General features: G+C 39.7%; 1 protein-coding gene across 2 annotated transcripts in view; it reads left to right on the top strand.

Moving 5' to 3' along the window:
- Positions 1 to 4301: 4301 nt before the first annotated feature.
- The window catches only part of LOC107727277 (transcription factor COE1-like), a 139698-nt gene continuing 128042 nt past the window's right edge, over positions 4302 to 15957 (top strand). For both annotated transcript variants that reach the window (XM_016537101.1, XM_016537102.1), the window contains exons 1-4: positions 4302 to 5278; positions 6123 to 6279; positions 7347 to 7410; positions 8536 to 8591. In XM_016537101.1, the coding sequence (XP_016392587.1) occupies positions 5145 to 5278; positions 6123 to 6279; positions 7347 to 7410; positions 8536 to 8591 (411 nt within the window). In that variant the 5' untranslated portion in view covers positions 4302 to 5144. The remainder of the gene's footprint in view (positions 5279 to 6122; positions 6280 to 7346; positions 7411 to 8535; positions 8592 to 15957) is intronic.

Below are 15957 nucleotides of genomic sequence, written 5' to 3'. Positions count from 1 at the left end.
TTTCTATCAAACCTCTGCAATTAATCCAGTCTGCGGCAGCAAGAGTAGTTTTTAACGAGCCAAAAAGTCTGCATGTCACACCTCTGTTCATCAACTTGCACTGGCTACCAATAGCTGCTCGCATAAAATTCAAGGCATTGATGTTTGCCTACAAAACAAGCACTGGCTCTGCACCCCTTTACCTAAATTCACTACTTTAGACTTATGTGCCCTCCAGAAGCATGCGTTCTGCAAGTGAGTGGTGCATGATAGAGCCATCCCTAGAGGCACAAAATTACTTTCACAGACTTTTTACCTTAACTGTTCCATGTTGGTGGAATGACCTGCTCAACTCGATCTGAGAATCTTCAAGAAATGGCTAAAGACACGTCTACTTTTTTCAAAATTATTATTAAAAAAATAACTTGACCCTCTAACACTAGCTCTGTCTACTATATTTCTTTTCTATCTACTTATTCTTTTTTATTTACAAAAAAAAAAACCTTGCTACATGTACTATGTTAGACTAAGTTAGACTTGTCTTTTGTTGGTTTAATTGCTTCTATTGTCCTCATTGGATAAAAGCTTCTGCTAAATTATTAAAATGTAATGTGTGTGTGTGTGTGTGTGTGTGTGTATAAATTAATTCCAACACAGGCACACCTCATTCTACTTAATGAAGTACTTATTAGGTGATCACCTCAACTAAATCTTATTTAACCAGGAAAAGTATAAAAACCACTGCTGTGGTCATCACTATTCTCTTGCAATAGGACCAGCTGGATAGCAAAAACAGTACTAGAAGTACCTCAAAAATAATTGGAATCAAATAATAACTATTAACCATGCCAAGAGAGTTGAAAAGTTTTGCCTTTACTGGCAGAGGGATATAGTGAGTGTCAGGTTGCATCCATCCTTAAAATTTCAAAGACGGTGGTTCACAAGAACAAGGTCAAGCTGCAGACATTATAGGGACAACAAAGCTACAGGCTGGCAGAGGGCGTAAATGACTCTCCGATGACCGCCAACTCATTTGAATGTCACTCAACAGCTGTGGGATGACATCAAGTGACCTACAGAAAGAATGGCAAACGGCAGCTGGTGTGAAGTGCACTGCGAGGATGGTTCGAAATAGGCTCCTAGGGGCTGAAGTCATGCAAAGCTAGAAAAAGGCCTTTCATCAATGAGAAGTAAAGAAGAGCCAGGCTGAGGTTTGCAAAAACCATAAGGATTGGACCATCTCTGAAGAGTCCAGTTTTCAGCTTTGCCCAACACCTGGTCATCAAATGGTTAGACAGAGACCTGGAGAGGCCTAGAAGCCTACAGTCCCACTGTGAAATCTGGTGGAGGATCTGTGATGATCTGGGGCGCTTGCTGGAATCGAGCACATTTGTCTTTGTGAAGGGTGCATAAATCAAGCCACATACAAGGTTGTCCTGGAAGAAAGATTGCTTCCTTGTGCTCTGACAGTGTTCCCCAGCTCTGAGGATTGGTTTTTCCAGCAGGACAGTGCTCCATGTCACACAGCCAGGTCAATCAAGGTGGGGATGGAGGACCACCAGATCAAGACCCTGTCATGGCCAGCCCAATCTCCAGACCTGAACCCCATCGGAAACCACTGGGATGTGTTCAAGATGAAGATGGATGGTCACAAGCCATCAAACAAAGCCGAGCTGCTTGTATTTTTGCACCAGGAGTGGCATAATGTCACCCAACAGCAATGTGAAAGACAGGTGGAGAGCATGAAAGCTGTGTTTGAAAATCAGGGTTATTCCACCAAATACTGATTTCTGAACTCTTCCTAAGTTCAAATATTAGTATTGTGTGGTTGTTTAAAAATTAATATGAACTTGTTTTCTTTGCATTATTTGAGGCCTGAAAACACTGCATCTTTTATTTATTTATTTATTGCAAATAAATGCTCTAAATGACAATATGTTTATTTAGAATTTGGGAGGAATGTTGTCAGTAGTTCATAGAATTAAAAAAAATGCTAATTTTACTAAAACATAGTAAAACCAGCGAAACTGATAATTCTGCAGTGGTCTCATTTTGTGTGTGTGTGTGTGTTTTATATTTGTTTTCTTATTTTAATATTTAGAATTTATATTTTCTACAGCAGTTGTTAAAGACATGCGCATTATGAATCATAAACACATAGCCAACATATGCAACTAGTTTTTCAGTATCAGTAATTAAAATGGAACTTCAATGTCATTTATTCAGTGTTGATTAATTTTTCAGTGATTCAACTAGTTTGCTAGTGTGATCTTAAATTTGATCACACGATGGCGCTGCTGCATCACATGTTCATAGAGGTACACGTGCGTTTGATGACGCGTCCCAAACTGAGCGCTTAAAATTAAATATTTGATTCATGCTCTTTAACGAAGGTGGAACATTATTTAATAAAACTATGCTAAAATTATTATGGTAATAAATTCGATAAAGAGTAACAGTATTATATATAAAAAAAACTTTCATATGTTCTGGGCAAAAAAGTAATATAAATATATATCTTTAAAAACAAAGAAAGCTGCCAGGGTGACACGTCATAGACATTAAATTTTAATTATCTAAATAATCAATATTTTTAAAAACACTAAATGTTTACCACTTGCGTTATAAGCACAGCGCGCAACATTGGGTCTTTATTTCATTTCAGACAAAAACAAATTTTATTCTTTTTTTTAATTTTTATTAAGCGTTAGTATCCGCGAGAAAAGTATGGTATTAGGGTTACCTGTTGAATTAACATCATAAAATATAATAATAATACAAATAATAAGTATTAATAATGCAATTAATGTTTATATTTAGAATAATTATGTCAGTATATACTAACATCATGATTAAGTAAATCTCTTTTCCAGAAGTGTTTTTGTTTATTTATTTTTTTAAAACATTGTAAGTTGCATGAGTGTGCAGCGTGGGAGAATGAGGGGACAAACTATAAATATAGTGGCCCCAGGGGCCGGTGCACACGGCTGCATAGCTGTCAGTCACAACTATACAGCTTGGAAAAATAAAACGGTTCGAGTGAGAGATGCTTTGCGCCGTGTGTGTTTGTGTGTGTGTGTGTGTGTGTATGTGTGTGTTTGTTAAAGCCGGAGAGGAGCGCGTTTGTTTCAGAATGGATTCCACATAATTCCCCTGCAGTTTGTTCAATAAACTAGCCTATAACATATACTGTGATCTATTGCGTCAAATATTCGTGTTGTTTTCGTGTCTTTATCTCATTCAAATAATTAAAATAAAGTAGAGACTTATGAGTTCGATTTTTTTTTTAATTCTAAAAAGAAATTAAAGAAAAAAGAGAGAAATCAGACGGATTTGAATAGCATGTGCTGTCATAAATAAATGGTATGTCAGAAAAAAATATTCTGGAACTACAGCACAGAAATAAAAATTATTTTTATGTGGTAGTTATAGGACGCACGCGCGCGCATGGAGACGAAGCTAATATGAAATGGTCGATTACACAATATAAATCAAAAGTAATACATAGATTGGAATTATACCAACATTATTCAATATTTTATATATGTTGCACATGTAAATTTGCAAAAACATGTCAATCTTATTCGATTTCTATACATTTTGGGCTGTTTCCTCCTTTAGCAATGAAGGCGCACGGTTATGCCTTGGACAAATAAAAAAACAAATAATAGGCTACAGAATGTGAAAAAAAAAAAAAAACGAAATTCCAAAAATTGCATTTTAATGACAGCACTGTAACATTTGATTGTTTGATATAAGGACATGGATACTGTGGAAACTCAGGAACTGAATTTGAGTCAATATAGTCTGTCTATAGGCAATCTATCTTCAAATTCGTCCGTCAAATTTCAAACATATCTTTATAAATCCATGAAAGGTTTATCATACTTCAACAGCGTGAAAGACCGCGTTTAGGTTCCTCAGATCGTCACACAGACGGAACCAATAGAGAACCTCTGGACAACCTTTTGAAGGCGCCTCAGATACACCATCCTGAACTCCCTGAACCTCACTGTACATTTAAATTGCCTCAAAGTTTTTGAATTCTAATGAACCGCTAACCATCTTCCCCGCAAAAACCAACCGCATGGTTCCCGTTTTGTGAACACAAATTCCTAACATTCTTTAAGCAGGATAAGTTTTTATTTGTGTGACAATCTACAGTGAACGTTTAGGCTATATAATGTTCTCTAATGGTTATTTTTAGGTTCCAGGATCTTGTGAATTCAAGTTCCTCCTGCCTATAGAGGTTTTTTTACAGAGAATCTGAAGAACGCCAAATGGCCCCTCAAGGCTTTTCATTTTGAAATCTTTAGTGCGCTTGCGAATGTCAATGTGGATGCAACTGCAACATTGCACAACACCTGCCGTATTCAGCTGTGACATGCAATCTGTCCTTATTAACGGCGTTCTCGAGTTCACATTAAGCTTTTGAACAAGACACAAGTGTTTTATTGTCACGCCGGCAATTACAGCGTCAAGCAGATAACTAGATGGATCAATACAGAGCCATTTTGCGGGAGGTTTGTAGCGTCTAACTCCAATCAGCTTCTGTTGAATGCTCGAGTAATGCCATCTGACAAACTGATGGAGTGGGTGGAGGAGAGAGAGAGAGAAGGTGGCAGCTCTGGTTGGGCGGATCTGACCCTGCTTTGCCTTCGGACCGCCTCTCCCGGTCCCTCCTTCAAGCCTCTGGGGCTGCTGCGCTCGTGTTTAGTTTCCCTCTCATAGTCAAAGGAAGGATCGATTCATTTGGGAAGAGACACAAATCACTTCAATTTGATCGAGAGGGCTAAGGATACAGCCTTCTCTTGATGTGGCCACTTTTGAGTTTTTCTTCCTTTCTCTGCTGATAAAGAAAAATCGGGAAAAAAAGACAAGAGGAGAAAAGTTGTTAGGTCATGATGACATTTGATATGAGATCTGCTTGATCGCACCAGCTGCTCCCAGGAAACATTATTGGCACAGAAAAGACGTCTTGCTTTTTGTTTCCACTTTGCGTCCTGGTGACACCGGGATCTGTCCTGGTTTCCAAACTCGTTCCCACCCGAGCGCTGAGCTGCCTCTCTCTCTCTTTCTTTCTCGCGCTCTCTCTCTCTTACGCACGGGAGGTGGGCACCTGAGAACACTACCAACGGGAAGAGAGTGCGAGAGATCCCGGTTTCATGTTTGGGATTCAGGAGAGCATCCAAAGGAGTGGGAGTATTTTGAAAGAGGAGCCCATCGGAGCCGGCATGAACGCAGTCCGAACATGGATGCAAGGCGCCGGGGTGCTGGATGCGAACACGGCCGCGCAGAGGTAAGAGACCCCCAGGGCTGCGACTTCACCTCCCACGGAGCGTGGACTGATCTTGCTGCTGGCGTTTGTTTTGAGGAAACTCTATCCGGATTGTGGAGGATTAAGCCTTTGATTCGCTTTGCTTTGTCGTTTAGTGAGCTTTTGATGAGTTCCTTTGGATGCAAAGTTTGGGTACTTTGCCAAAGCTCACCTTCTTTTGCATGCAGTCCCATCTGGAGGTCTTAAGACCACTGGATTGAACGTGCTGGAGAAATACTAAGAATAACAATTGCCAAATAATGTGGGAGTATTTTGAAAGAGGAGCCCATCGGAGCCGGCATGAACGCAGTCCGAACATGGATGCAAGGCGCCGGGGTGCTGGATGCGAACACGGCCGCGCAGAGGTAAGAGACCCCCAGGGCTGCGACTTCACCTCCCACGGAGCGTGGACTGATCTTGCTGCTGGCGTTTGTTTTGAGGAAACTCTATCCGGATTGTGGAGGATTAAGCCTTTGATTCGCTTTGCTTTGTCGTTTAGTGAGCTTTTGATGAGTTCCTTTGGATGCAAAGTTTGGGTACTTTGCCAAAGCTCACCTTCTTTTGCATGCAGTCACATCTGGAGGTCTTAAGACCACTGGATTGAACGTGCTGGAGAAATACTAAGAATAATAATTGCCAAATAATAGCATAATAATACTAATACTAATTAATTAAAGATTTCGCATATATACATGTATAGGCATTTTTAATTCTCCAATCAGTGGGATAGAAATTAAACATCCATTTTATTTCTATAACACATCTACGTCTAATATCTGAAGGGTGTTTTTTTTAACACGGGCCTTTCTGCGTGTCTTCCCCGCAGTGGAGTGGGACTGGCCCGGGCGCACTTCGAGAAACAGCCGCCCTCAAATCTGCGCAAATCCAACTTCTTCCACTTCGTTTTAGCCCTTTATGACCGACAAGGACAGCCGGTGGAAATCGAGAGAACCTCTTTTGTCGGATTTGTGGAAAAGGAGAAGGTGAGTTTATTGAACGAGCTTCACAAACGGATTTTCAGCACCACGATGTCACCGGAGCACAAAATACGATCGCATACGCCTTTGTATTTTTTTTTATTTTAAAAGTGCAGGAGATATTATATGATGCACATTTGAAAACCCGTCGAAATAATTAATATGAGAATATATTGAAAAAAAAAAAAAATGTGTGATCAGTAAAATCGAAATTATTGCAATATTACCTTGAAATAAACATCTCAGGAATTAAATCGGATAGTTATTTTTAAACGGGATAGTTATTTAATATGATCAAGGCTAATACAGATTAATTTAAAATTTAAGATGAAAGTTTAATACATTTATGAATGTAATTTCTTACATTCATAAATAAAATTCGCGAATAGGTCTGTTAATTTTGCATGCCTTAAACTCAATCACCTGTATTTTTTTCAGCCGCCTTAACAGAAAAATTTCAACCATTTTAGTAGAGCTTAATTTACATATTTAGAAAAATGTATCTTATGCATTTTGTAGCCTGCATAATAAAACAATATTAGGCTGTAAGTAGGTAATATCAATAATGGCCTATAACTTACTATAATGCTACTACTATAACTTACTATAAGTAATGTAACCTAATACAGCTAAGAATAAATTAATTTGACCTCATACATTAAATACAATTCATGAGATAATTCCGTTTTGTTAAATGTATCTTATGCATTTTGTAGCCTGCATAATAAAACAATATTAGGCTGTAAGTAGGTAATATCAATAATGGCCTATAACTTACTATAATGCTACTACTATAACTTACTATAATGCTACTACTATAACTTACTATAAGTAATGTAACCTAATACAGCTAAGAATAAATTAATTTGACCTCATACATTAAATACAATTCATGAGATAATTCCGTTTTGTTTACACACACACACACGCTATATTTTTAACTAAACTAGTATTTGCGCTCCAGATGATGTTATTGAACAGGCCCAAACGATATCATTTTGTAAGCGCAGTAACTTTCCTCCCGTTAGTATGTATGATTTTGAGACCTGTTGTAATATTATTTTCATGCCCAGGAGACTACAGGAGAAAAGACAAACAATGGCATACATTACAGACTGCAACTTCTCTACAGCAACGGTAAGGACATGCTCACATTTGCGCACGAGGCTTGAGTTTGCGTACTTTCTCGTTGACCGTGATTTGCAATTCATCGCCCTAAAATAGCAACAGTAGCAGGTGCTGTCATTAGAGATCTCAATTTGACGAAGATTGGCAGTGATTTAAATCAACGATTTAACCGATCGAGGCTGGTTCCGTCTGAACAATTAAACGCAATCAGTGATTGACTCCTCGACACGAACTAATTCTCATTTACTTTCTTCAAATCAAAGCATGCCTCTTCACAATGAATCAGTATAATTTGAAAGCATTAATAATTCACCCAATGTTTAAATCAATTAGAAACCTATTTCCAGCCACGCGATATTAATTGTTAATGTGCTTTTCTTGGAGCGAGTGTGAATTGATCATGTTCATTAGTGTGTAATCTGACAGCCTGTCTATCATTTGTCATCTGGTCAGTTTCGAAATAAAGCAGCTGTTAGTTCTGCCACCTCTCAAGCATATTGTGCACAGTGCTTTTTAAATCTATGCTTCATCACATCATCATTTCTGTCAGTTTTGATTTTATTCATAAGCATTTAAATTCAAAGTGGTTGAAAAGCAATGAACTCATGGCAAGTCCTAACTTTGGCACCATTTAGATTTAGATTTTATTTAAGGCAGTAATTAAACTAATTTTTAAATTCAATCATGCATTATGTGTTTAATTATTTAGCCATATAAATTAGTTTCATTTGCTATTTAATTTAATTAGAAAGTAGTAAATAAACTGTTAATTGTGATATATGACATGGGCAGGTGTGTTCAGTGTTAAAGTTATAATTAGGCTAACCATGCATCACAAAATATCTTCTAAATCATAACAGTTATTTAAAATATCTTCCTCTAATTATACGAAATTATACTATGTTTAATAAATATAGCATTCAAAGAATATTGTTTTTATGTACTGTTAATTTAATATGTGGACATATTACAATACAATTAAGCTACCAAAATGTGCTTGTGCTATTTCAAGAGCATTATGCTTGGTGCAATTACAGTGCATTGTATAGCTGATTTAGAGATAATGAATGTGAATGTGTTTGTGGAAAATGTAATGAAAAGCACATGCTGATGTCAAGTTTCTGTGTGTTCCAGGCATCAGAACAGAGCAGGATTTTTATGTAAGACTAATTGACTCCATGACTAAACAGGTAAGGGTTCATCTCGTCCCGCACACTACCATCTGCGCATGTCACCAGAGGTTAATTCATACATGTTGGGGCATCAGGACATGCTAAAGGTTGAACTGTTTGTGCCCCGTACAGATGAATCCATGCGTATCTCCCAGGGACAGTGTCACATTTTTACATGCACAGTGGCAACGGCATCACAGGATGTCCCGTGGCCTCTTTTGGACTTTTTGTGCTTGACCGTCTGAAAGTTTGTTTGCTGTTTAACTGTGCGACATAGTGTGTAGCCTATTTTCTTTTCAGATTTTTCTTATCAGTTTTTTTGCAAACCCAGTACACTTGCACAGCCCTTGCAAGCCTTTTCGTGAACATGTTTGTGTTGCCCGTTGGTGTGGTTCACATGTCATGCTCGGCTGCCTTCTTCTGAACTCTGGCTTGTTTCATTTCTTGTATGTACAATACGGCAGATCTACATTATTAGTGTTGCCTGTTTCCTGTTTCCTGTTTGATTTTATCAGTCACCGAAGACATGTGTGGCCCTGGGCTAGTGTCTGGATGGTTTATAACTAGTGTTGTTGTTTTTTTTGTTGTTGTAGAGAACCAAAACGCTGACCTTGGATCAGCCCTAATTAGCGTGTCATGGGAATTAGCGATTAGCATTTGTGAAAGTGGTCTATTAAACATATCTGTGTTTATTAGCTGCCTCCTGCAAACTGAGAAAGGCTCCACGCTAGGCTCTTTACACTTCGCTAACGGTCGCTAACTTACCTGCGGGCGGCAGCTCCCTCTCCCTCCCGCCTAAGTTGCGTGGCGGGGAACATCAAAGCGCATTAAACCCCAGTAGCTGCCACTTTGAAGGCGCTAGTCTGGCAGTAGGTAGAAGAGCTGTTGTTTCCTAACTATCTGCTTTGCTGCACTTCGTGGGAGGACATGGCACTTTTGAGCGAAGTGTCGCTAGAGCGCTGTTTACCAGTGTCAAGTTAAAAAATAATCACCCAGACGCCTCGGCTTCCCCCTCACAAATCTTTTGTAGTTGTTTGCCGGCAGTTTTCATGTCAGTCTTCTTGGAATATATTTAGCACTTGTATTCATTATTTTTGCGCAGGTATTACAACACGTGTAATAGAAGTCCCAAGGAATGAGATTGCGATCCCCTTTGCTGTTGTATTGTATGCGAGAAACTTTCAGATGTGAAGACAACCTATGGTTAAATCACTCGCTAAAGGGATCCGCTTAGAACTACACTTAAAGATGAACATGTGTACGCGACAGTCGGAGGATATCAAATTCCCTTCTCCAACAACAAGACAGCTAGTTACCTTGTAACGGCTCAAAAAGCTCCGTTGCGAGTGATATATTCACCACGCCAACAGCTTGTGGAGTGGATGTGTCTTTGATTTCCTCAGGTAAATGAGAGCGAGAGAGAGTTCGGGATCAGATGTGGTTTCGCTCTGGGGCAGTCAGACCTGTTGAGAGGGTGAAATGAGACCTGGATACCGGCTGACCACAGGACAGCTACAGGTGTCTCGGCCCATGTTGCGGCTCGGACTAAAAACAAGCTTTCAGTTTGAAGAGTAGGCACTCTTGAGAAGGTAGTGCGGATGCTACTCCGCTGGCAGTCGTTATCAGGTTACAGACGACCTGAGTAATCTTTAGTGATGTTCTATATCCCCGTCGGCCTTCTGTAATCACTCAGTGAGATGCTAGTTATTGGGCTGTGGAGTGAGTTAATGTGAGGCATTCATGAAATTCTGAAGGCAAAAAAGTTCATCGTCAATCGTCAATAGTGTAACAACGTATGATGCACAGCTCACACATAAAGTCACTTTCAAACCAAGCAGCGTTCTGTAGGTTAACACCGTGACCAACCTGTCGTGGGGAAAGCTTTGCGCGAAATTCCCAATCGCATGGATTCCTGTTGAAATGACTGGCCGATTCACTGAACACCACAACTTTAGAGCGTAGCACTGATTCGAATTTGTTAGCAAAACTATTACTTTCTAAGTTAGGGTGACCATACGTGCCATTTTCCCAGGACGCGTCCTGGCCAGGATTTGTTTTGGCTTTGTTTTCCTGTTTTCATGCTTGCTGAAGCTAATGATCGAAAATTAGTTTGACCAATAACATGCAAGCATTGTACATAATGGACCAATCATGGCGTGTGAGAAGGTGGGATCTACGGTCAAAGCGATGCAATTACGCGTACATATTAGGTGTTTTCGACTTAAAAGCAGTGCGGCTCAGACCGATCAGTGTTTGACATCAAAGTACCTCGAGAGCGTTTCGAAAGCATAACCGTCTGTATGGTACTTTGATGTCATACACCGATCGGGCTGCACACGCAAACAAAGCCAAAACCTAGATATTTTAGGCAATATAGAAATCCTGGCCAGGACGCGTCCTGGGAAAATGGCACGTATGGTCACCCTATCTAAGTGGCTGTGGGAACAAATGCGAATCAAGGAGGCTGCTAAAGTGTTTCGCAATGCTAGCAAGGCTAAAACACTTACACTCTGTTTATGTTACGGTGGCAAAAACAGCTAAAACAGCTTTAGCTTGGACTGTAATTAGTGTCCAGATTTGCTGTTGTTACTGCTCTCAGAGCGAGTGCAGAGCTTATTATTCTCTGGCGAGACTGATTTACTCTTGCAACTGCGCAACAGTTGCATGAAGGCGCTTGTTATTTTGGTAGTTACTGTCACAGGCAAATTATTAGATTCAGCAGATACCGTAAATATCTCAGTGTTTTACATTTCAAGCTATAGTGCTAATTTACTACATCTGTTGTTTTAGCAGTGGCCTAGTGGTTACCTCCGAATCTGACATGCTGAGCTGTAGCGCATTTCTGTTTTGCTTTGCATTGTTTTGTTTTTCATGCCACTATTAGCGCTTAACTTGGATTTAACCGGGGATACTTGAGTTTAGGCAGCTGAGGGAAGAATACTCCACATACTAAGAGTCTAGCATGCTAATTCAAAGAATAATAACATGCATTAAGTGAAAACCTCACCCCGCAGCTTTCATTGGTCAACTCAATCACCCAGCCGCCGGTCAAGAAAAGATCAGACTTCATGGATTCAGAGTTCAGAAACATCACAAACAGTAATGCTATCCATCAGGATGTGCTATAATGCTATAACAACATTAGGGTGTGGGTCAGGGTTAGGTGTTAGGATTTGTTTCATTGTTGTGTAGTAAATACTGTGATTGATGTGAATCTTCAGAATTGGCCATGGGGTGGGATTTGCACTTAACTGGTTGGGCGAAATAATCACACCGTTATCCTGGGATTGTAACTCATAGTGGGGTACAGAAGAGGGAGTCGGGGACGTGGGGGGCCCTTAAGTGTGAGTTTGACAGTTAAATCTGTGATCAGCAGCTTCAGCGCCAACACATCTGACAAATATAGTGCAGAGACAGCAGACCTCCCACGGTCCTCCCTCATCTATCCTACTTTTCCTTTTTCTTCTCTCATTACCTCCTGGATTGGTTGTTTTTTAACATGCAGTACTAGATGTTCGTTGTTTTGCTTGAGCTAACTTGAGCTTGAGCTAAACTTAGCCTGTGAATCAGCCCACGCCCTCTCTCCAAACCCCGCTCTACAAAGGCATGTCAGCAAGCACTTTTACATGCAAAATGCATTGTGATTAGCTCGGCAATACACATTTCTTTTCACTTAGCTTTGTTTTTTATCCCACTTTCAACCCATCCACTCCACAACTCTTTTCTTTTCAGCCTTGTTTTGTTCCCTGGTCTCCTGCTCAAATTCTTGCACCGTCTAGAAGTCTCTCAGATGTCTGTTAGCTGTCTCTAGAAACCCTGCGTCTATTCTCCTGTCTGTCTGCCTGCCCAACTCTTGCTCTCTTTTCCTCTTCTCTTGTTTCTCAGGCTTTATGTCTGAACAGCTGATCAGGGGTGGGGTGGGATACTTATTCGTGTATGTGAACGCTTCTGTGTGTGTGTGGGAGAACAAAGAGTGAAATCACTGCCAAGACAGCACCTCTTTAAAGGTAGCGCAGTGGTCTGGGAAAAAAGGCAGCCGTGTTCTTAATGGCATGCTAACATATGATGCCAACTGTGTAGGAAGTAGGTTTCCATGTATTTATAGCGTCTTGTTTACTTGCCTTCGATTTCAGGCATCACATCAAAGCCATTGAGGAAAACACTAGATGAAATATGAAAAGTGTGCTTGGCGAGATGAAATATGTATTACAAGGCATATGAACATTGCATGCTTATTAATGTGCCCTTCTCGCACTTCGGCACACAGTTAAAACTGCCCTAAACATCACACTTTAAATTTTTTAATGATTTTATTATGCTGTAATTTTTTATGCGACACTTTTGCACATTCGATGTTTCTTCTAAATCAAAAAGAAACTATTTCCTGCAAAACTACTTCCTGTTCTTTGATCGCAGTGAAAGCAGCCAAGGCGTTTAAAAGTTATCAAGATGGCACACTTTAAGAGCCGGCAACCCAAAATTTCCCTTTTAGGAATGCTTAATACAAACAAAATAAACAAAGACTAATTAATCTTAATGAGTCACTTCCATTTGTATGACTGGAGGAATTTGTGACACTTCAAGCATTGTTTTTTCCTACACTGGACAATTTTGAGTCTTCTTTAAGACCTTTTATTACACTTTATCTATTTTCATCTGTAGAGTTCAATTACAATACATATCTTGAAAGGCTTTTTCTTTCTGAGCCAGAAATCTCGACTCCAGTAGCACTTACATACACCTTTACCGTTTTATTCTTATCTATATTCTGAAGGTTTTGCAGAGGGTTTCGTTTATATATCACTTGCTTGATTTATAGAACATTTTATTTAAGAAAAGTATTAAAAATGCTGCTGAAGTCAACATGAAATTATATAATGTGAGAAAACGTATAAAATAAAAAAAAACAAATAATAATGTGCATTCATAAAATAAATAGGGGAGTTTTTGATTTCATGTTGACTTGAATGGCAGGATATTACCCGAATGACATTTTATAATAAATTCATGATATATTATTAAGGCAAGTGGAAGAATTCTGTGTTCCCGAGCACAGCTCAGCAAGAATGGGCGAAGATAGATTTGGTGTTTATAGATAGAAATATGAAGCATGTCTTTGGGCTGGCAGACAGTGATGCATGCTGTGTACTTCTAGAAGACCTTGGCCCCCATTCCCTCAAAGTGAAAGAAAACCATCTGAACAAATGCTCCGAGCTTGCCAACTCCAGCACTGGCTGTAACAATATCGCTTTCAGTGCCTTTGTATAATGTAAAGTACATCTGAAAGACATCAAACAATGAGCCAATGTGTCGTCGGTCTCTGGATATTTCTCCTGTCAAATTACCCTTTTCTTGGTAGATAGAACTTTGCGTCAGTGTTTTTTTACCAGTTAAGGTCAATGGGACAAACTTTTTTGACGCTGGACAGGCTTGCTGAATTACACCTCCGTTACATGGCAGAGAGTAATGACTGTGCGTAACGGGACAGATTTGCTGCCAGTCGGTATGCCTACGAACGAGATCCCAGAATCTTAGCAAGGTGACACGCTTGGCACTGTTCGAAATGACATACCATGTCCAACATTCAACTCGGGGAGGAGGGGGGACACGCAAGGCTTTGCCAGCCTGGCAGCGCTGTGTTTTGTATTAAGGAGGGGTGAGAGCAAAGCCGAGAAAATCTGGGAGAAAATTGGGGGGCCGTACCAGATGGTGCACCGTGCTCCAGTCTGGCATCCCAACTGCTCTCTCGCACCCACCTCCTCCAGCCTCCTGCCTCCCACCACCGCCCCTGTGCCACACGCCACTGATGGTTTGGCACATCATATGCTAGCGTAGGTAGTATGCCAGTGAGCGCATAGGCACTTCATATTTTTACCCATGAGTGAAAGATGCAAAAATGAAAGAAAAAGATGAGTGAGTGAACTGAAGCGATAGATACTGTAATATGAAACAGTAATATTGTGAAACATAAACAAATTGTTTTCTGAATCTGAATATATTTTAATATGTAATTTATTCCTGTAATTTTAAAGTTGAATTTTCAGCATTATTACTCCAGTCTTCAGTGTCACATTAGAAATTATTCTAACATGATATTTGGTGTTTAGTTATTATTAGTGCTTAATTATTAATAATGGTTCTTATTATCAGTGTTGGGTTTTTGTTGAAACAGTGATATTTTTTTAGATAAGGTTATTCGATAATTAGATCATTCAAAAGAACAACATTTATTTGAAATAGAAATGTTTTGTATCATTATAAATATCATAAAGTTCTTTTAAATTGCAATATTGTTTCACAATATTACTGTTTTACTGTATTTTTAATAAATAAATGCAGCCTTGGTGAGCACGAGATTTCTTTCAAATACGTTTAAAAAAATCATAGCCTAGTTGTTCCAAATTTGTGACTGATAGTGTACCCTATGTATGTTTATTTAAATTTCACTAACCTGAAGTACACAAAACTTAATTTGGAGACTGACATCACTAAAATATCAGTAATTGAGTCAGATCTTGATTCACTATCCACTCTGATTCATTGAGTTTATCCGTTTGAATGGATCATTAAAGGAACTGGCTTGAGCCGTTCGCTCAATAACCGTTTGCTATAGAGCTAGACTGGCCACTTTTTTGTGTGTATATGATTCACCAAGTTCACACTGCACGATTTTAGCCCGATTTTTCACTCGCCGACAGGTTTTGCGAAATCGCCGACAAATGCCCGAAATCGGAGGCAAATCGGTGCTCGTTCACGCGAGTGACAATCACGCAGTGTGAATTATCAAAGACGCGATCTGAGGGAATCGCCGACACGTTGCCGACGCCCGCAAAATATTTGGCATGCTAAATATCTGGAGCTGTCGGCGATTCACAATCACGCTGTGTGAAATGATTTCTGACTGAAAACTACATCGGCGATGACCTACAGCCAATGAGAGACCAAGATACAGGGCAGAGGGAAGTTCGGGGAGGAGTTATAGACCAGAATATCAGTATTTTAATAGATATATGAACAATTATATCATACAGAAACAAGCACAAACATTTGCTTGACCAGCCACAACATCAGCATAACAGTTACTGCAAAATTATTTACCTCCAACTCTCTTTGCAGAACATCGAATCCCTGTTCCCTGCATCTCCCTCCTGCAAAATCCGTTTTTTTTTTCTCCTAGTAGCTGGAAATCAGCTCACAGACAATTTGCGGGCTATATATATATTTTTGAATAATTCTGCTCGCGATCGAGAACTCCGGTCTGACGCACGCGGGTTCTCGCGTTATTTCCTTATCACTTCTCGCGTGTGTTTTGTTGTGAAACATAGTTTGCGGACCAGACAGAGCTGTAGGCGATTCTTCCTATTGTGAAGTCATGCAGTATGAA

This window comes from Sinocyclocheilus rhinocerous, unplaced genomic scaffold (genome assembly GCF_001515625.1).
Source record: "Sinocyclocheilus rhinocerous isolate Xijiao unplaced genomic scaffold, SAMN03320098_v1.1 scaffold95, whole genome shotgun sequence".
NCBI lineage: Eukaryota > Metazoa > Chordata > Actinopteri > Cypriniformes > Cyprinidae > Sinocyclocheilus > Sinocyclocheilus rhinocerous.
The sequence above is the reverse complement of the archived record's forward strand: the minus strand, read 5'-3'. Positions and strand labels throughout refer to the sequence as shown.